Source organism: Crotalus tigris, unplaced genomic scaffold (assembly GCF_016545835.1).
Source record: "Crotalus tigris isolate CLP2741 ecotype Arizona unplaced genomic scaffold, ASM1654583v1 scf7180000024382.2542628, whole genome shotgun sequence".
In the NCBI taxonomy this organism is placed as follows: domain Eukaryota; kingdom Metazoa; phylum Chordata; class Lepidosauria; order Squamata; family Viperidae; genus Crotalus; species Crotalus tigris.
Genome location: NW_024100552.1, coordinates 905,681 through 927,656, shown reverse-complemented (window position 1 = coordinate 927,656; position 21,976 = coordinate 905,681). Strand labels below are relative to the sequence as shown.

At 35.4% G+C, this 21,976-nt stretch overlaps 1 protein-coding gene across 7 annotated transcripts in view; it reads left to right on the top strand.

The window, feature by feature from the left end:
* Positions 1–21,976, top strand: part of NPC1 (NPC intracellular cholesterol transporter 1) — a 67,471-nt gene that overhangs the window by 1,677 nt on the left and 43,818 nt on the right. For 6 of the 7 annotated variants that reach the window (XR_005554876.1, XM_039328559.1, XM_039328558.1 and 3 more), the window contains exons 2-9: positions 10,399–10,521; positions 11,925–12,031; positions 12,667–12,842; positions 14,244–14,411; positions 18,182–18,431; positions 19,628–19,704; positions 20,156–20,526; positions 21,166–21,392. Coding sequence is in view for 6 of the 7 variants with exons in the window: in XM_039328559.1 (XP_039184493.1) it covers positions 10,399–10,521; positions 11,925–12,031; positions 12,667–12,842; positions 14,244–14,411; positions 18,182–18,431; positions 19,628–19,704; positions 20,156–20,526; positions 21,166–21,392 (1,499 nt within the window). In the remaining variant the exon portion in view is untranslated. Of the gene's footprint in view, positions 1–10,398; positions 10,522–11,462; positions 11,629–11,924; positions 12,032–12,666; positions 12,843–14,243; positions 14,412–18,181; positions 18,432–19,627; positions 19,705–20,155; positions 20,527–21,165; positions 21,393–21,976 lie in introns of those variants that run through there. The other variant, XM_039328562.1, reaches the window with a different exon arrangement.

Genomic DNA, 21,976 nt, shown 5'->3' with positions numbered 1-21,976 from the left:
TGAAGTGTGGAGGAAGGTTTCCATTGTCACTTGCTTGATGATTTATTTTCTGCAAAGACTGGTTATACCTGACAATTGACTTTTTTGTGTGAAAATAGACTCATTGTATCCACTTTAATTTTTAAAAAAGTATTGAAGTGTTCACAATATGAGATACTGAATCTCCCATAGAGATTATTAAAAAACAATTTAACAATGCAACAGATAACCAAATGAATTAATTGTAAATATCCAACTCTTTAAGAGCAATATTCTTACAGCAGATAAAAATGGAAGGTCATCTGGGGAAAGTAACTTGCAAGATGTCACTTTTCAAGATACCTAAGTAGACAGGTAGTACTTATTTAAAACCAGTGTCAGTTTTACTACACTAGTGCTTAGGATGACCTTTCTGTGATATTCCAATTTTTTTTACATTTATGAGAATTTAAACATAGTATCTTCTGCACTTTGACTCCAGTTAAATGCCTAATGAGTAGTTTTCCAAAGATACTATTTATTTTGGGCATTCTAGCAACAACTACTAGCTTAAGAAGGTGCTGTTTCCAGATTTGTTTGCTTCAGAAATGTGATTTATTTATATTTCGTATTTCTTAACTGCCTATCTCCCTCAGATGACACAGTCCTCAGAGAAGGAAAATAAGCTTATCTGCCTTTACAGTTTGTTACAGGCATAATCCATGATATAGTTCTTCCCCTTTTCTGGTGTTATACTTCACATCTATATGGGCTGATCATGAAAGTGCTCTGTGTAGGTAAGAGTATTCTACGACTTCCCTGCTTCTGCAAGAGATATTCACCTTCTGGAAGATAGCAGTAGACTATTCTGTTGAAGTGATTAAACTGTGCTTCAGAATATGTTTAATTTTGCCTTTTCATCTTACTCTAACTTAACTATACATCAATGTATTCATTTGGTCAATAATCAGCGATTAATTTCTAGAAGTTGCAGATTGCTTTACTCATCCCAGTACTAAGGAAGATTTATTTATTTATTTATTTATTTATTTATGAGACTTATATACCGCTTTAAGTGCAAGCACTCTCTAAGCCAGTGGTTCTCAACCTTTCTAATGCCGCGACCCCATAATATAGTTCCCCATGTTGTGGTGACCCCCAACCACTTATACATCACCGGGTGCCAGGGGCGTGGCCAAAGAAAATGGGAAAAAAATGGCGGACAGCCTTGTTTGGCGACCCCCGTGAAATGGGGTCCCGACCCACAGGTTGAGAACCACTGCTCTAAGCGGTGTACACCAATAAGCAATGTATATATATATTTACATTGCCCCCAACAATCTGGGTCCTCATTTTACCTACCCCGGAAGGATGGAAGGCTGAGTCAACCTTGAACCGGTGAGATTTGAACCGCTGACCTGCTGAACACAGTCAGCTAAAGTGGCTCTAACTGCTGCGCCACCTTGGCTCATACATAAGATGGGGCATACAAGGTAAGGAAAGGATATGGAATTATGTTTTAGTAGGAAGATTTCTGATAAAAAGCAAATTATTTTAGTGATGATAAACTTTATCGTATTTTCCAGCGTATAAGATGACTTTCTAACCATGCAAATCATCTCCGAAGTTGGGGGTCGTCTTATACGGCGAGTCATCTTATACGCTGTAAAATATGGTAGTTATAGAGAATCCCTTCCTGTTATGTATCCATAAGGAATTCAAAATGATTAAGAATGGGATAGAAATGTTTCAACCCAGTTTTTGGGCCTCAAGCTGGAGCACAGATGTTAAAGATGCATTTTTTTCCAACATTACTCCCATGCTGGGTGAAACTCTAAAATTCATTCTGTGATTCATTTCTAAGAGGTAATCCCACAAAAGTAAAGTTGATTTCTAATAGGTTGCTGCTATTACAGACTATGCCTGTAATCTGTGTAAGTTGGAGTAAAATAGATTTCCTATATGTTCATAGAGAAAAAAAGGAACAGGTGGAACAGATAGTGACTTAATGCTTTTATGGAACTGGCAATATTTAATGGAAAATTTGCTTTATAGCATATCAGAAAGTATATTCATGGTTGCAGGATCACTGGATACTTTGCCTCCATTTTCAATGAGCAAAATATGTCCATTGTTTTGAATCAATGGTACCTTGTCCTGCACAGTTTTCTGCACCTACCTCTTCTGCTTTTTATATGAACTATTTATTTTGTGGAGTTTCTTTGTAGAGACATATGCTAAACATATTTTCAATAATGTACATGTAATGCAAGCTGTAGAGCAGGTGAAGGGACTTTTTTTGGTCAGTGCATTATTGGGTTCCATATTTGTTAACATACTTGGGGAAATGCCTCAATAGATACTGTGAAATCATATTTTACAGCATAGGCCTACTTTTTAATATCTCAGTTGTAATAGGATGATAATTGTGCCTAGTAAAATTTGATATAATGGCCTTGAAAAAAGACAAGTACAGATGGACTTGATTTAATTAGCACTTGTTCAGTAACTATCTGAACTTGTACTGTGCTGAACAAGTAGTAGTTACACTCAGTCCTTGAAGTTGTGCATCATGATCTGAGCATTAGGCAACTAGCCCAGATTTCAGACCTTCGCAGCATCCTGAGGTCATGTGATCATGATTTATGGCATTCTCTGCCGGTTTTGCACAATTAAAGTCAATTGGGAATATGGCAGAAAGTTAGAAGTCGCAATCATGTAAGGTCCTTGTTTAATGATGCTTATGGTTCTCACTTAACTAGGAATTGATAGAATTTTTAACTATTTTGCATGCACAATTTATTTCTACCATGGTCAGAATTATGGTTCTTTAGACTTGGGGAGGAAATAATGCACATCCATGCCACTTGTCTTATACATAAACTTCACTTCTATTACTGGGACATGTTGTATAATACTAGGCTCAGATGCTTCATTTCTAAGGCTGGATTTACAATATAGTACAACAGATTTCAGCTTAACCTCTAGCAAGACTAAGTGGTTTTGGGATTTGGGGCCTTCAGATTCCAGGATGTCAGAGTTAGTGCCTACAGAGGGGGAGGTGGTGTAATGGACTACAGTGAAACAGCAGCTTTCCAGGAAGAAGGGAACACATTCCAAAAATAGGGATGAGACAAGAGGCAGCACGACCTGGAGCTTGATAGGAAGCAGAGGAAGAGAGTAAGGATGACTCCCTAGAATCTCCCAGATATATCCATTAGATTGAGAATAATAAGGGTTTAGTTTGGCAAGATTTTGTCTATTGTGCATAAGCAGATAAATAACTGAACTCTGACTGAATTGTTCTACATTGTTCTTGAGCTTAGTCTGACACAAAAATTATGTTGATGCTGGATGAGGTTGGACTGTTCCAGACAGACTCTATGTACTATCCTGGGGTCCGTCTGCTTGCTGAGCAGGTGCTAGGAGGGTCTTTGAGCAACTGTGTATTGTGTGCCAGTGGGCTGTTTCTGGATTGGGAGGACCTAATCTCTGTCACTCGTGCCCTTGTCACTTGGGATGGATTACTGTAACATATTCTAGATGGGGCTGCCATTGAAGATCATTTAGAAGTTGCATCTGGTGCAGAATGCAGTAATGTAGCCAGTTATGTGCACTTCTTGATCAGCACACATTGCACCTCTGTTCTGCAAGTTGCGTTGGTTGTCAGGTTGCTTTTGGGTTCAATTCAAGATATGGTTATGACCTATAGAATGCTACATAGTATGCACCCAGTTTGTTGAATGGCTGCCTCTTCCTGATTAAATCTAGCTGTCTCATCAGGCCCAGCAGAAGAGGCATGTTATGTCTGTCTATCAAGGAATATCATCTGATGGACCCTAGAGGAGAACCTATTTTGCCACAATATCTGCCCTTTGGAACATCATTCCCCAAGGTTAGACTGGCCCTAACTCTGTTGGCCTTTCAGAAGGCTAAAGACATGGTTTTGACATTTTTTTATTTATTTGTAAAATTTATTAGCCGCCCATCTTACCACAAAGCAACTCTGGGAGGCTTAAAATATTAAAATATAAAACTATACATGAGAAATGGCTGTAAATCACTTTGTCAATGCCATTGTAACTTCAAGTGGTCACTAAACCACTTTACTCACGGTCACTCATGCCCTTGTCACCTCAAGACTGGATTACTGTAATGCGCTCTACATGGGGCTACCCTTGAAGAGCGTTCGGAGACTGCAGTTGGTTCAGAATGCAGCCGCGAGAGCGATTGTTGGGTGCGCCAAGGTACACCCACGTGTCACCTATCCTCCGCGAGCTGCACTGGCTTCCTGTGGGTCTCCGGACACAATTCAAGGTGTTGGTTATCACCTTTAAAGCCATTCATGGCATAGGACCAGGTTACTTACAGGACTGCATACTGCCGCATAGTTCCCAGAGACCGGTGAGGTCCCACAGATTGGGCCTCCTTCAGGTCCCGTCGGCCAGACAATGTCGGCTGGTGGGCCCTCGGGGAAGGGCCTTTTCTGTGGTGGCTCCGACCTGGTAGAATCAACTTCTCCCCGATATTGGAACTACTCCCACCTTGCCGGCCTTTAAGAAAGCCATTAAAACTCTCCTGTTCCGGCAGGCCTGAGGCTGATGTCCCCGGGGGGGGGGGATACGATTGGACATGCTGTATGAATGTATATATTTTACTGTTTTATTGTTATATTATTGTTTTAATTTTGTACGCCGCCCTGAGTCCCTCGGGATTGGGCGGCATATAAATTTTAGAAATAAATAAATAAGTTTAGAAATAAAACAAATCGTTGTAAGTTGAGGATTATGTGTAATAGGAATGTGCCCTGGTAAACCAAGTCATTCTAGAGATAAACTGGGCATTCTGTAACAAATCATTGTACAATCCTGGTCAAAAAGACATTCCATTAATAGGTAATTAATGGAAACCACACATATATATTAGGATATTAATCCGGATTAAATAAATCCACTATGAATTCCTTTTGTTTACTTTTTTTCATCTTTAATCCTGTCAAATGGTGTCCTACAAGCTAATATCTTATCATTTTCTCTTTGTTTCTTCTCAGGAACAGCTTGATCAGTTTAGCTATCCCTTTTGTAAATCCGAGATAAGGCTTTTCAAAGTCCCTTATTACCATCTGTTTAACTCCCTCAGGAAATATTCTTTCAAATCCATCTAGTCCTTTAACATTCCAAACTCAACATTCTAGTTCCCCTTGTGCTGTTTTCCAAAAATCAAAGTTTTACTTTTTAAACCTTAAACTTATATAAAACTTCTTTTATTCCAGGTAGAAGGGATTCTCTTGGCATAATATGCCTTTTGGAAGGTTCTGAACATTTGGAAGGTTAATAATAAGCAATTTCCTAATTAAGAACCAATTGTCCAATTTGAAGGTATCATTCTTTAGCTTAGGCAAGATGATTTTTCTCTCCCCCCAATCTTCCCCCCCCCTTCCCAGAATTCTGAAATCTGCTGGAGATTGCTCATTTATGATCTCTTTTAGAAGGAAATTCTCTATGGCACAAACTTGTCAATTTTCATTTTCTTCTGGATCTGGTGAGGAGTTCCAAGGAGCCGATCTATACAACAGCTCCACTTTTCACTATGGTCGTTGGTCTTATGACAGCCGAGCTATCTTCAATCTGCATGCTTTCCCCATGCTTTTGCAATCCTTAAACACACTTTAGAATACCAATGTGCACTTTTGCTGAGGAAAGAGACCTGAGGTTCAAAGAATATTGGCTGTCCAGATGCTAAGATAAAGTTTAAGTGGTAAACGCAGTCCCTGCATCAGCTTTTTAGCTTTTGCAATTTTCCCTTAGTTTGATGTTTCTACTTAGATTGAAGAGCCCAGGGCTCTGCCATGGTAAGACAAGGAAAACAGGTTCATGATAGCTTTTTCCGCTCCACCCATTTGGGCAATAACTTAATGTGATATTTATAAGATGTCTTCCTTTGAGAAATCATTGCATGGTACTTTTTGTTACCTAGTTATACAATAGTAGGGTATTTTAAATACAGGACATTCCAATTCCCTTTAATAAATTGAAAACCCCCCCCCCATATTTATCCAACTCCCTTAGAAAGTAGTACAAGTTTTCTCCATTATGTTTAGAAGGAGAAGATAAAGCTGAGAGGTTGAACAAAAAGCAAAAAAGGAAATAGTGATTTTTTTTGAAGGAAATCACTGAGTTTGGGAAAGAAAATCTGGAGACATTCAAGGTGAAAGTATGCTATATGTTTTTTTCTGGCTAAGGGAAGGGTATTTGCTTGTTTGTGGACTGCTGTTGGATCATGTGGTCTGAAGAGTCATTGATCAAGAAGTAGCTACTGGAGAGAGCCGTATTCCTTAGCCAAGAGCTCCTCTCAGGCAGCACTTGAGAGCCTGATCTCTTTGAAAGTAGCCTGCGTCCCAACCAGCACTATTTTAAAAAAAGGCAAACTTGTGGGATTCACAACTAAATTAAGCATAGAAACAGGGGAATTTTTCCAATGTGGTTATCCCCAACAGAAGCTCTGAAATACCCAAACCTATTGGATATAAATAAGATAATTAAATACAAGAAATTAGTAAATGAACAGGGAAATCTGAAAACAAAACAAGAATTGGAACAAGATATTGGCAGAGAGATTGACTGGTGGACATTTACACAAATTCAATCTAAACATACAGAGGACAAAAAATTATATGAAATCCAAAAAGAGCCACAAGAATTGGATAAAATTATACATGGAACAGAAATAAATTTAATTAGCAATTTATACAAATACCTATTGAGATATAAAATGGAAGACGAAGTTGTCAAAGACACAATGATTAGATGGGCAAAAAATTTTGGATATAATATAGAATTGGAGAAATGGGAAAAAATATGGGAAATAAATATAAAATTGACTATGTCGGCAGCATTCAAGGAAAACCAGTTGAACATGTTTTATAGATGGCATCTTCCACCAGCAAAGCTTGCCAAGATGTTCCAGAACAATTCGCCAACATGCTGGAAATGTAAAAAAGTACATGGAACATATTATCATTTATGGTGGACATGTCCAGTTGCAAAAAAAATACTGGTCTACAATAAGAAAATGGATCGAAGAAATAATAGACCAACCTGTAGACTGGAAACCAGAGATCTTTTTGTTGGGTATTTTAAACAGAAAATATAGTAAAGAAATATGGTACTTAATTTCACATATAATAATGGCGGCAAGAATAGCATATGCACAGTGCTGGAAAAATGAGAATATACCATCAGAGGAAGAAGTAATAAGAAAAACCCTGGACTGTGCTGAGATGGACAAATTAACAAAAGAAATAAAAGAAAAGGAAGACACAGAGTATTATATAACATGGAACAAGTGGTATGTCTGGTTGGAGACTAGAAATAATAGAGGAGAATAAATATGGAAAGGTCAAAAGTGAAAATATGTGTATAATAATGTATAATAATAATATGAATTATTCTTAGTAAGAAGTAGAACATGAAGGAAGAAAAATGTAAATAAGAAATAACGGGGCAATAAGGACAAACATTCTAAAGAAGAATAAGGGGGGAAATGTAAATAATAGATTACCATTACGCAATCGCTGTAAAAAAAAGGGAGAGGAGTATATATTGTGTGTGTATGTGTGTTGTGTTTTGCTTTGTCTTGTTTTGTTTTGTTGGTTAATAAAATAAAAATAAAATAAAATAAAAAAGGAACAGGGGAATTTTGTAGAAACCTGAATAGGGGAGATGGCCTTCACTTCCACAGAGCTGAGTTTAGTGACTGTTTAAGAAAGCCAGAGCTGTAGTTCCATTAATGGATAATATAAGGATATCTTTTCTCATTACTTCAATTTGATTTAGCTATATGGTGCTATTTAGATTTAAGTGGACTATGTCTATTGGTATATACGTGATATTCCTGCAGAATTCTTGGTGCCTTATAAATCTAAATCCCTTTGTTTGGTTACACTCCAAGCTTTGGATTCCTGTGATTTGGCTGTCCGGTGGCTTTCCATTTGAACAGGTAGCATTTCTGAGTAGGCTAGTTTGGCAATTGTCAACTTCACCGCCACTGGCAGCCAGAATTTGGCTTCCAGAGTGGCCAACTACATTTTAGTGTCATTAGTGATGACATGGAGTAGAGTTGTTGCCTCCCCCTCCAGCATTACCTAGTAGTTTATCTAAACTGTAATAGAAAAGCAAGTCTCCATGGGGGCTATATACCTGCCACATACCAATCTCTCTGTATTTCCAATGTCTGAATCATCTCCAGTTGAAAGTCCAGAGCAATATCCTTTGTACATGAGTAATATCATCCAAGGATTGGATCTCTCCTTTACTAACATCTCATTTTCTTTTAACTGATGTCTTTTTCAAGATTGTTGCCCTTAATTGTATGGGAGCTAATCTATGAAGCATATGTAGTAATCACATCCTTGAAAGTCTCGTTTTTCTGCATCAGTGGCATTTCCTACTTGTCCACTTTAGTTTAATTTGTTTGCTGAGAACCAAGAGTTCACTATCTTGTACAAATCCATAACTTATGTCCAACTTGCAGATATACATTTGATGTTTTATGCTATAACTGGAAAGTGCTCTTTCTCCTGTGGGTTTTCTACCACGTACCTTCTATTATTTGTCTGAGATTTCAAACTCATAACTCACAAGCTATGTAGATATCCAGCTCATTTTAAAAAGTTTTTTTAATCCCATGTTTATTTTTTTTATAAATAATTCAAGACAGCGAATTCATATTCCTTCTACTTTTCCTGCAACAACACCCTATGAAGTGAGTTGGCTGAGAGAAAATGACTGGTCCAAAGTCATCCAGCCAATTTGTCATGCCTAAAGCTGAACTGGAATGCTCCTGGTTTCTGGTATGGAGTCTTAACCGCTGGACCAAACTGGCTCTTTTTGTGTGGCCGATACTTAATATTTTTTCTTCTGTTCAATCATGTCCCTGCATGACTGGCCCAAAGTGACCCAGCTGGCTTTGTGCCTCGTGTGGGACCAGAACTCATAGTCTCCTGGTTTCTAGCCTGATGCCTTTACCACTACACCAAACTGACTGTACCAATCTTGCAAAGTAATAACTGAAAGTAGACAGCTTGCTGATCTTCCTTAAGCTGACAAAAAAGTGGCACAAACTTTTGGCATCAGGTAGGACAATCCCAAGGGATATTTGCTGTTGTCTCTGCTGTAGTTCCTCCTCGTTGTAACTCTAGAATGGGAAGCATGCCTTTGTCCATGTGCAGAACAGCTCAGTTGCAACTATATGTACTAAGGTGCTAGGACCATCAGTCAACCACACAGACACGGAGTCTGCACTTCATTCTAGAGCTGTAATGAAAAGGAATGACACCAGACAGCAGGCTAGTTGTGATGGCATCTCAGTGCCAAGCTGGAAGTGCAGCCATTCCTTAGCCTGTCCTGGGCCAGTCTCTTGGCTTAAGGTCATAGCAAGGAGGATTAGTGCAAGGGAAACTTACCCAAGCCCAGGCCATAATAGACGTGTTCCTTCATTCTCTGAGACTCTGTCAGGTAGAAGAGAAATCCCACTTAAAGCTTTTTTGTTGTGGAGAAAAATGGGGAGGAAGGAGCGCTTTTACCCTACTCTGATAAACATATCAAAACAGTAAGCAGTGGTGGGATTTGGCCTGCACCAGGTTCAAATTATAATGAACTCCTGATTGCTCTCCAGGCAAGAGTCATCCATCAGATTTCTATCTTTAATGTTATTATCAACCCTGTCTATAATTGCACACATTGCCATAGGCCAAGTAGACACAGGGAAATGATGAAAAATATAGGAAAGTTGTCCTATAAAATGTCTTTTAAATACATTTAACTTTGACGGTATACCACAATACTTTTTTCTTCATTTTTGATTCACTAGAGCAGGGGTGTCAAACTTGCAACATCATGTGACGTGTCACAACGTATCGTGACTTTTTTTCTATTGCCGGCAATGGGGTGGGCACGGTTTCACTATGATGCATCCAGCCTGCGGGCTGGCAATTTGACACCCCTGCACTAGAAATTTTTGTATCATTGTACAAAATGGCTTCTTCTCAAGTATTCCTTGAGGTGATTTGAGTTTGAGATCTTTTGTGTGTTAAATATTGGTGCATAAATTAAACATGCACCATTTGTTCCATGTTCCCGATGCCACATAGTTGTCTGATTTTGAAACTCAGAGAATTTTCACAAGCATTCTGTGATGTAGCATATTGGAACCCTATTACACGATTATACTAAATAGTAGAAATAAATAGAACAAGTAAAAATAAATTGACTAAATAGAAATAGCTTTCTAATATCCACTGTTTAGCCAATTTAGCTTGGTATTTTCATTTATGAAATAATCCAACATGTTACTTTTTTATAGGTCTGATAATTAAATCTGCTTCTTGACCAAATTAACATGCATCCTATTTCTTAATTGTTTTTTTTTTCTTATATGTAGGCATTCTCAGACTCTTGCATATGGTACGGCCAGTGTGAAATTTCTTCAGGAGACAAAAGGTATAATTGTCAATATAACGGCTCAGCAATACCACTACCAAAGGATGGCTATGGTTTAGTGCAGGTAAGTCTTCGATTAATTACATTTTTATTAAAGGATTCTTACAAATAAATATTTAGTGGAAATGAGGTAAAATATTTGGTTATGTTTTCCTAATTAAAATGTTTAAATGTGCCTTAGCACAAGTAATCAGCATGCAGATAAGCTAATATTAAACCATGGTCTTGGTTATTTAGGTGAGTTCTCTGTGCTTGGTGTTATATAGTTTTGGGACTTAGTCTTAAGAATGTATTATTCTATCTTTGAGAGTAAGAAATGTTCTAGGACCAGTACAGATAGTCCATGGCTAACATTCATTCATTCAGTGACTGTTCAAAGTTACAATGAAAATGAAAACTGTATTTATAAATAGTCCTCAAATTACAGCTGTCATATCATGTGACATCACATTTTGCAACCGCATCACTTAGCATCGGCAATCCCGGCAGTCCCAGGTGCTGTCACAACTCAAGGGTTACCCATTAGCACATCTGGAATTTAAGATTGTATTGGAATGCTCAGAGTCAGATATAACAAGTGGCCTAGTTATAAAATGCAAATTTATCTGAAGACAAAATGAGTGAGGTTCCTTCTTACCATCCACCATAGCCCACCAAGTGATTTTTATCACTGTTCAGGTTTACCACATAGCTATTTCTAATACTTTGCCTTGCAGTATATCACTTTCCTCCTTAAAATTAAATGTTTGTTAAGAAAAGCAAACACCCTCCTCCCCCAATAGATGAAATAGAAAGGTTGGCATATTTCCATAGCAAATACCAAGGAACTTATCTGCAGGCATATTTGTGCCAAACAGCGTGAGATGTTCTGATTTACCTACATAGGTAGAACATCTTATCCTTTAACTGTTCTATTTATAAACTAATAATGACTGTTGCCATATTGTAAGCTGGTAATACAGTGGATATAAAAAGTCTACGCAGCCTGGTTAAAATGCCAGGTTTTTGAGATGTAAAACAATCAGACCAAGATAAATCTGAACTTAATATGGGCTTGATCAGAGTCAGTTCAATTATTAGCAGGTGCATATTGTCTATTATTTAACATCAGTTTAAATGTGATTGGTTAACACTGAACACAGCCACAGCATACTTATGCAATCACACTACTGTAAGTATTTTATTGTTATTTTTCCCTCTAAAAGATTGGTTTGTTTTTCAATTGAATTGTATAGCTTACATGTTATATTAGAGATGGAAAAAATTCTGAAGTTATTAATCTTGGTCTGATTTTTTTACATCTCCAAATCCTGACATTTTAATGGGTATATAGACTTTTTATACCTACTGTATGTTGAAATCATGGGGGGAGGGGTTCTAAGTCAGATGTCTGAAGCCAGCAGTAGAAGAATCGGATTGTCTTGTCATTTTAGAAGTATTTCTTTAATTATTCATTTTTTTCTTAAGGAACTCTGTCCAGGTTTTTTCTTTGAGAATGTTAGCCTTTGTTGTGACGTACAGCAACTTCAGACTTTGAAAAGTAACCTGGAGCTAGCTTTACAGTTTCTTTCCAGGTATGTGGAGATATAGGGAGATTGTATAGATTGTTTTCAATACACTGTGGGAGATTAATTAGGCATTCTGTTCATAAGAAAACACAAAGGAATGCCTCTTAAAAACTCAATGTTATTTTGGTCTTAACTGTTTTAGAAAGTATTGATGGTAACAGATTTCTTGCTCTTAATACTAAATCACTTCCAGTAAGCTAAATTACATGAAGTGCTTATGTAATAGATGTCTTTTTCATATTGTATTACATTGCATGAATATGTATTTTGTTTTCAGTATGCATAGAAAAATCATAAAATAGCCTCTGTTGGCTGTATACATCTGCACTGTTGAGATTAATCAGCACGAATAAACAGTGATTAATACGTACATATGAACAAATATTCTTAAGTCTAGTATTTTGTTGTATTACCATGATGAACTCTGTGTATTGTTCATATATGAAATATTTGTTGTCTTTTTGGGTAAATTATAGCTATAAGATTTATTGATAATTTTTGAAATTACACATTCCAGAAGTTTATTAATAATTTACATTTAAACATTTGATCCATAATATTATTTTTCTCTCAAGAGAGAGAATATATGTGAGCTTTATTTTATATACACATGCTACAACATCAGTATTGCCTCTCTTCAGGTGTCCTTCATGCTTTTATAATTTCATAAATCTGTTTTGTGAGCTAACCTGTAGTCCTCATCAGTCTGAATTTATGAATGTTACTCAGACAAAGCCGTATCAAGATCCAGTTACAAAAGAGAACAAAACCAGCATCGTAGAGGTGCAATTTTATATTGGAGAAAAATTTGCTAATGGTAAGAAAATATAAATAATATAGTACAGTTAAATTTTTTCATTGTCTAGATTTATAAAGAATTCTGTAATTCTATAAATTTAACTGTGCATTTATGTATAGGCACATTTATAATTCAGGTAAAGAAAAATGCACCGATAATCTTCTTAGCTATTGAACTGATTATTTTGTTCTTTGCCTCAGTCCTGAGGTTTAATTTTTAATTTAAATTGGGAAATTGCTGGTTTTAAATTGAGTTATTTAAATCAAGCTTCCCACTAATATTTTCTAACACTAGTGGAAATGTGACTGATGAAACATTTATTGGGGTTGCTGCTGCTGGGTGGGGGAACATGCATGAATGGCTGGAAGAAGAGATGGTGAGCAGGTGGGAGAGACTTACCTGAACAACTTACTATCTTCCTTGCTGCCTTCCTGTTGACTTTGTTATAGGAAACTGGTAAGGAGGGTTGCAAATTGCAACTATGTGACTACAGAATGCTGATGTCATGGTTCCGACTAATGAAACACTTCAAACATTTCTTGCTTTGACAGCTGCAACTGTTGTAAATGTGAGCTGCTTGCCAAGTGCTCTGATCGCAATTATGAGACTGTGGGAGTAGTAGGATGGCCCAAACGTTTGAGGAACAGTCGTAACCACCACACATTTAATACCATCATAACTTCCAACAAACACTGTACTAGTGTTTAACTAGTTGTGTACAGGTAGTCTTAGACTTACAACAGGTTTTTTAGTGACTGTTTGAAGTTACAATGGCATTGAAAAAGTGACATAACCGTTTTTCACATTTACAAACATTATAGCATCCCCATGATCACATGATCAAAATTTAGATGCTTGGCAACTGACTCATATTTATGACGGTTGCAGTGTCCTAGGGTTATGTGATCCACTTTTTGTAATCTTCTGTCAAGCAAAGTCAATGGGGAAGCCAGATTCACTTAACAGCTGTGCTACTAACTTAACAATTGCAGTGATTCGCTTAACAACTGTGCCAAAAAAGTTATAAAATGAGGCAAAATTAACTTAACAACTGTCTCATTTAGCAACAGAAATGTTGGGCTCCATTGTAGTTGTAAATTGAGTACTACTTGTAAAATATCTCTGCACAGTTCTGTTTTGCATCATTCAGTATTGTGAAAAAGTCATTAAAAATAAAGTTTCCTTCCTCAAATTATTTGTAGCTCATCAAGAAATGTGAAGAGAGACATGGTGTGGAAGATTAAGAAAAGTGTAAGAGGATTTATGAAACTGGTTAAGCTTGAAATGTCAGAAATCTCTTAGCTAACTTAATACAATCTCAGGGTTGCTCTATTATTATTGTTGACTCAATATAATAAATCCTCTTTTTATAATTGAATATATCAACTTGTAATTTTTGTGTTAAAATTGTTTTTCCAGATATGTATAATGCCTGCAAAGATGTGGAGGCTCCATCAAGCAATATTAAGGCATTAGGTTTGATATGTGGGAAAGATGTTAAAGACTGTAATGCAACCAATTGGATTCAATATATGTGTAGCAAAGATAATGGTCAGGCTCCCTTCAACATGATTCCAATATTTTCAGGTAGGAAATATAGACATTTTCGAAGAAGAAATTTTATTTTATTTTTAATTTTTATATAAAAGTGTTTGAGAAACAATGTGGTGATTGGGCTATCAATTATCCTAAAACAAAATCATACATATATCACACAGATTAATTTCTTAGAAGTTCCCTCTCTTATTTCCCACATATTATTTTACCAATTAAAATTATTACATTTGTAAAAAAAGCTCAATCAATCCAATCGATCATCAATCACATTTCAATTATAAGAATCCAAGTCATGTTTTTAAGCTTTACTATTTTGAAAATTACCATGTTCCAATTAAGCTTATATAGGCATATTAACACTTTGGGCATCCCTCATTTCTCTTTTCCCTATCATGATGATTCTATCTAAGATAAATATATTATCCCAAAAAGCAACATCCTTACATTTTTTTAGATATAGCCTATTGCTTAAACTAATACATCATTTAATAATACTATTACTTCTCTTAAACTAATACATCATTTAATAATACTATTACTTCTCTTATCACAAATACCTCCTCTTCTCCCCCTATTACAAAATAGTTGTCTTGGTTAAAATAAAGATATCAGTCCAAAAGACCACATTTCTGTCTATTTTAAATATATATTCTATCAATCAATTAAGTAACATTTACCCCTCCAACTACTTATCATCTCTAATACCCAATATTGTTACAAAAAATATCCTTTTACAAAATCACCTATTTCATTTGTTATTAAAACAATCCAAGCGTCAACAATCTTTTTAACTCATTCAGTGGAATTTTAAGCCACATTTTTAAACCTAACTCTAGCTTTCTTTCTATACCAAACCGGTTTCCATAATAAAGCCTCTGCATCATCAAATCTCAACATTTGAGTAAAGCTATTTCTCAATACATCAAAATAGTCAAAGCTCTTTTCTCTTTCTTCCAATATCATCTGAATAGTATAGTCAATTTTATTTCTTATTGTAGTTGCCAGTTGATTGTCACATTATCACAGTTTTCAATAACTTGTAGCTGAATGTCAAGCTCTGTTATTTTTGAGAGATCAAGTAGCTCAGTTAATGTTATTCTTTGATCATCAATGTTCTCCACAGGTCGTAAGTAGGATTGTGTAGAATTAATTTGCTCAGTAGTTTCTACTGTAAGTTCATAATTAAATTGTAAGTGCAGTTCCTCTGTCTCATTCAGTTGTATATCTTGTTGAGTAGGAACCTCTCTAGGGTTACTCTGTTCTTCCTCCGTTATTCTTTGGTCTATATTTTGAACCGATGGTTGAAAGTCAATTTGTGGTTCTCTAGTATCATCTTTGATTTTTCTCCAAGATTTGATAGAAGCTTTCATATAGTTTGTAGTTTCCATAATCTTTTCCATATAAGTTCATAGTCGAGCTGTGGATAAGATTCCTCCATTTTAATGGTGAAATAGTCTTTGATCAAGAATAGTCTTTGATCTTTTAATGAAGGCTATATTTCAAAAAGGTCAACAAATATCCACCTCCAAAATTCTAATAAACAAATTCACCACAGCTGTTGCAAATCTTTTATCTTTTCCTTTTATTTGAAAATCAAATTCATCTTCAAATAGCAAAAGAAAATAGAGTTGTAATGGGATTTTTCGCCACAAGATGTCCTCAGTGGACTATAAACTCTTTCTTCCAAATAGGTAGAAAATTATCTCTTTCGGGAAACAGAAAAAGCAAAAGCAAATATCTCCAATATAATAGATAAAATAAAAAATATAGCGTTTCTTTTTTATTTTTTTCAGGGCCCCTAGGTATCCAGAAGGAAAAAAAAATCAAATAGTCAATACAGCTTTAATTATTTTAGTTCTTTTAAAACTTTCTTTCCCAAATAGACAGAAGCTGCTCTCTTAAGACAGGCAAGTGATCAAAAACTTTTTACAGGCAATTAGTCAGGACAGAGAGAGGGAGGAAAGATCTCACCCGGATTCACCACAGTGGTTCTTTATGCTTAGATGATTTTCTGATTTTGGCTGGTGCAGCTAAGTAATCGGCCATTTTACTGGCCTATCTTCTTCGTCGGCCCTACGGAGTTAGCTCAGACTGCAGGGGGAGCCGCCACTCCACCGTAGCCAAGGAAAGCCTCTTTGACGGTAGTCGCCCCTCCAGGGCGATTTAAGACCCGCATAAGGGTCTACTGGCGGAGGGAAAACAGCCAGCAAAGAGAGAGGTCTCTTCGTACGACTGAGATGCCGCGATCCGGAAGCGGAAGTCGAAATATAGACATTTTAATATACATTTAGTTTTTGTGCAATCTGTAGATGCTGAAGTTTTATGTTATAAATAGTTTTAGTATAGGTGCAATTATATTCCACTTGAATTTGAAATTTATTTCTCTTTACCCTTTAATTAAACAAATACATAGAAAAGGGGGAAAGTTAAAAGACATATTCTGACATTGATTGATTGATTTGATTTGATTGAATGTAGTTATATCAAACAAAATTGTTAATGTTTTCAATTTTTTCTAATTGCAACAAATTATGTTCAGTATTGTGTTCTGTTGATAATATATGTTCATAATATATTTTATAGATTTTCCTCTTAAAAATAAAGATTTTTCAAAAGCAACTACTTTGATAGATTCAGTCTTACAAAGTTAGAAATCATTTTTTGTATGATTGCATATACTAGATGTAGTGTTACTTGTTTAATTTTTTGCATTTATATAGAGCACAGCTGTGTGTCTATAAATATTTGAATGCTCTGAAAGTAATTTAATCAAAATGTTTTAAGAACCTTGTTTTGTGTTCTCACTGTGTCTCTAATGTATTTCTCCATTTGGAACTTGGTCTTATCTTGGATGAGAATTCATTGTTGAAAGTGTTGGATAAAAGTGGAGGTCCTTTTACAATGGATCCCTCTGTTTCGTTGATAGATAATATTGTTGATAGATTTGTTTTTCTTGGAAACAGGGTATCCTCAAGGACTTAGTTTGCTTTTCAACTGAATCTCACATCATCTGTGGCCTTGAAAAAATCTTTATAGATGCCAAATTTAGGATCCTTGATTTGGATTTTGAGATGGGTTAAAAATCTTGACCCAATGCAGTGGAGATCTTATTTACATTTTTTTTAACATTCTACCCGTTTTCCTTTAATCTAGTGAGGCTTGATGTCTCATCCTCTAGATCAGACGTGGGGAATGAAAGCCACTTTATGACTTGTGGACTTCAGCTCCCATGCTGGCTCAGGAATTCTGGGAGTTGAAGTCCACAAGTCATAAAAGAGCCATCATTCCCACTCCTGCTCTAGATGCTGGAGGGAAGGTGTAATAGTGCCTCCCTCTTGTAAGGCTTATGTCCATGCATGGATAAAGCTATTGAAAAAAATTGCTCATGTATAGCTGCACTGTGCTTTTTATAATAGTTAGTGCTCCAGGTTTATCAGTCTCCCACTACCTTACTGAGTGTTTAGATTGGCTTGAGGAGCAGGTAGTATACTTTCTCTTGGAAGACTAGCCTGTTAATAGCTTCATGAAATAACTAAGTTTTATACTATTATAAATGTAGTTTTTATATTTCACTTTAGAACTTGTTTATTTTCTTTTATATCACTTTATTTCATTTTTTAAAATATGTGAATTTTGTGCTTTATACATGATACATTGAATTATTTTATTTTTAATGACACAAAACTGAATTTGACAAATTATAAACATATTCTTATGGATTAATTTAAATAGCAATAGATTGTATCTACGTAACTAATGCTGCATTCTTGTTTCGTAAATGTTATCTTCTCCCTTGTTAGATGTACCTATCCATGGGATGATTCCTATGAACAATGCTACCAAAGGCTGCAATGAGTCTGTGGATGATATCACAGGACCTTGTAGTTGTCAAGATTGTTCCATTGTCTGTGGCCCAAAACCAGAGCCGCCACCACCTCCCGCCCCTTGGCTTTTGCTTGGTTTGGATGCCATGTGTGTTATTATGTGGATCTCGTATACCGCATTTCTTCTTATTTTCTTTGCAGTGGTTTGTGGTGTCTGGTGTTACAGGTAAATAGCCATTTAAAGTCCTTTACACTGAAAATATTTCGAAACTGTTTATGTACTATTAAATGCTTACTCACTGTTCAGCATCACTTTTAGAAACACTTCTATTATTAATCATTCTTAATAACCATGGGATTTTTTTCTCCTTTCGAATTGCTTGCTGAAAAAGGAAGATGGTCAGGTTGAATGGCCTAATGATTTTTCATTTAAGTAGTTGTTAATGTTTCATATTCTCTAAGTCTTTTTTTCCAATGTAAAAGTAAATATGGATGATGTTATAGTAACTACTCATATACAGAGTCACTCTATGAGTGAAATGAGTATCCTCTAAATCTGATAAATAAATAAAATAAAAATAAAATGTTATATATTTGATCACTTACTCTATTAACATAATCAGATTTGGCAAAATCATACAGGATGAGGGAAAGAATTCTTAAACTGTAAGCAGTTGGGTTACATTGAGATCTCTTTTTTGTTAGTGTTGATTTACACAGAATGTTGGCCTTGCTCAGTGTGAATAAATGCAGTGTGCTTCCAGCTGTATTACTAGTGATTCTGAACATAGAGCCATCAGAAAATGGGCTGAGTAAACATAATTTAGAATCATTCTTAATAACCGCGGGATTTTTTTTCCTTTCAAATTGCTTGCTGAAAAAGGAGGATGGTCAGGTTGAATGGCCTTATTACATACAGTATGCAATATTCTTTCAGTTTAGTTACAAACTGATGTTTTGAAAAGCTGTCTAGATCGTGATAGATCTCATGGTTTTTAATACCGAGTCATCTAAAAGTGAGGCACTTCAAAAAAACAAGAAACAAAGGCAGATGAAGGCCCTCTCAGTTATCTTCCAGCTGGATTGTCTCTTCCCCACTCTTCATTTCAGACTATTTTTCCTTGAGTGCCCCAAGTTTCAATAATAATAAATCTGTGGACTGTGTATAACATTCCAAAAACTTTATTTCCTGTAATTACTTCATGGTTGATTTGGAGGTATGTTTCAGATTTTCAGGTGTCTTGCTGAAATATATAATTACTTTTCAGGTACATATTGTAATTTAAATTTGATAAGCGATGCCTGTACTTTTTTATACAATTATACTTGGTTAAATACACTAATAGTTTATTTACAGTATTACATAAATTAATGTAAAAATGCTTACTTGTGCTACATTGTCTGTGTTTATATAATTTACAGGAAGAGATATTTTGTTTCTGAATATACACCCATTGATGGCAATATTGCCTATTCTGTTAACTCATATCAAAATACTGGTAAGTTCTAGAATATAAAGGAACCAATAACATCCACAAATGGTAATTTGTTAATATTGCATGCTTTATTATGGGACATAATGCTCTGAACTGTTTTGGATTTCATTGTAATTTATTTGCTATCACTGACAAATAATTAGAGGGTAAAATTTCTTTCTTCTGTCCAACCCCAATTTGCCAGTGTAAAAGCCTACACTCCCTAATTATTTATATGGTCTCTAATCTGAAAACATTCAGATTTGCATAAAAATATGTTGGACACAGAAATCTTAATTATTCATTGTGATTGTGTCAAATCAAATACCTCTATTGTGATCTTTTACAGTAAAAAAGAAAAATAATTTGATACCAACAATTCATAGTTTCAAAAATAACGGGACAATAAAACATGTCTAATTAAAAATTTGGGGCAGTTGTATGATATTTAATATTTATGATTGTGTCGTTGCAGGAGAAGCTACTTGGTGTGAAAGATTTGGTGAGAAATTCGAGAATACTTTAAGAGTTACATTTACATCATGGGGAGCTTTTTGTGTTCGGAACCCACGACCTGTTATTCTGTTCTCCTTGGTTATCATTGCCATGTGTTCCTCAGGCTTGGCATTTCTCAAAGTAACTACAAATCCTGTAGATTTGTGGTCAGCCCCAAATAGCCAAGCTCGGAGAGAGAAGGAATACTTTGATACTAATTTTGGACCTTTCTTCCGTACTGAACAACTCATTATTCAGGCGGTGAATACTACTCCAGAGATCTATTCTCCATATCTTCCAGGAGCAGACGTTCCTTTTGGACCTCCACTTACAAAACATATCTTGCATCAGGTAATATAGGAACTGATATATTTATATTCTGTTAGCATAGGTACAAGTTAAATGCATATTCTTCTGTTTGATCAGCAGAATATCTAGTGAGCGTTTAGGTTGAACCCAACCATTTTCCTATTGAATGAGTTAAGCAAAAACTGATATTTTTTTGACTGTGCTGTGATAGAATAAGAGCTGATAGGCTTTGGGGCGAGATTGATTGTGGAAAATAAAAGGCATAAAAACTAAGATGGATCATAGATTTAAATAGCTTTCAAATCAAAGGATAAGATCAGTGGAAGGAAAATTATAAGATTAAGTGACTATGAAATTTAAAGCATGCTTTTTTGCTAGAAAGCTCACTAAATTTTATATTCAGTTAACAAAGGACACACAGACACAGACACTTTTCCAGTACTATGATATTGTGATGTTGTATTTTTTGTCAGTTTAAATTGATTCTGATTCTTTAAGAAAAGTACTGTTTTCAGAATTTGAATGCTGAAAAATTACTTTGGTTCATTGTTACCTTGCTTTTAATTAAAATGTTGATTATAATTAACTTCATCTATCATATCTTAAAGGAAGATACGGAGAGAAAATATTCTGCTCCATTGATATGCTAAGTAATACATTTTTATTCTCTCATATTTTCAGGTACTAGATTTGCAAAATGGTATTGAAAACATAACTGCATCTTATCAAAATGAAACTGTTATGTTGAAGGACATTTGCCTGGCACCTCTTGCTCCCTACAATAACAACTGTACTATTTTGAGTGTTCTCAACTACTTCCAAAACAGTCATTCTGTCCTAGATCATCACATTGGTGATATATACTATACCTATGCTGACTTCCACTCTCACTTCTTATACTGTGTCAGGTAGGCCTAGTCAAAAATACCATCCTGTCTCTTGATTACATACTTTTGTAACTTTAAAAATTGTGTTAGGCTGATTTTCTTTTCTTTATATTGGTAAACTTGGTTAACTGCTCCAAAGGCTCATCAATGACTTATTTAAACCAGTAATACTTTTGTTTGTTTGATAAATATTTTTCTTTGCTTTTTTCTTCTTTCAATTTATTTTCTATGTTGTATGCTGCCCAGACTTGCAAAACATGAATTTGGTAGCCTTATAAATCTTTAAATAAATAAATATCCACCCAAAGCTAAACAAATAGTTATGAGTTAGCACAATTAATAAATTCAATCTTCAAATATAATTGGTAAGGATGAATTTGCCCAAGAGTTAAGACTTACTTTAAGATTAACTATAATTCCCTTTCTTGGGACTTTGCTTAATATCATTTAAACCAGATCAGAATGTGATTTATTGAAGCATATGTACTAATCAAACCAAAATACTTCTCAATGTATTATTGTAGTTCTTAGATAATACAAATTATCTAGATATGAATTTATAAAATGAACTACTACGCCTTAAAATTTTTCAGACTAAGGCATAT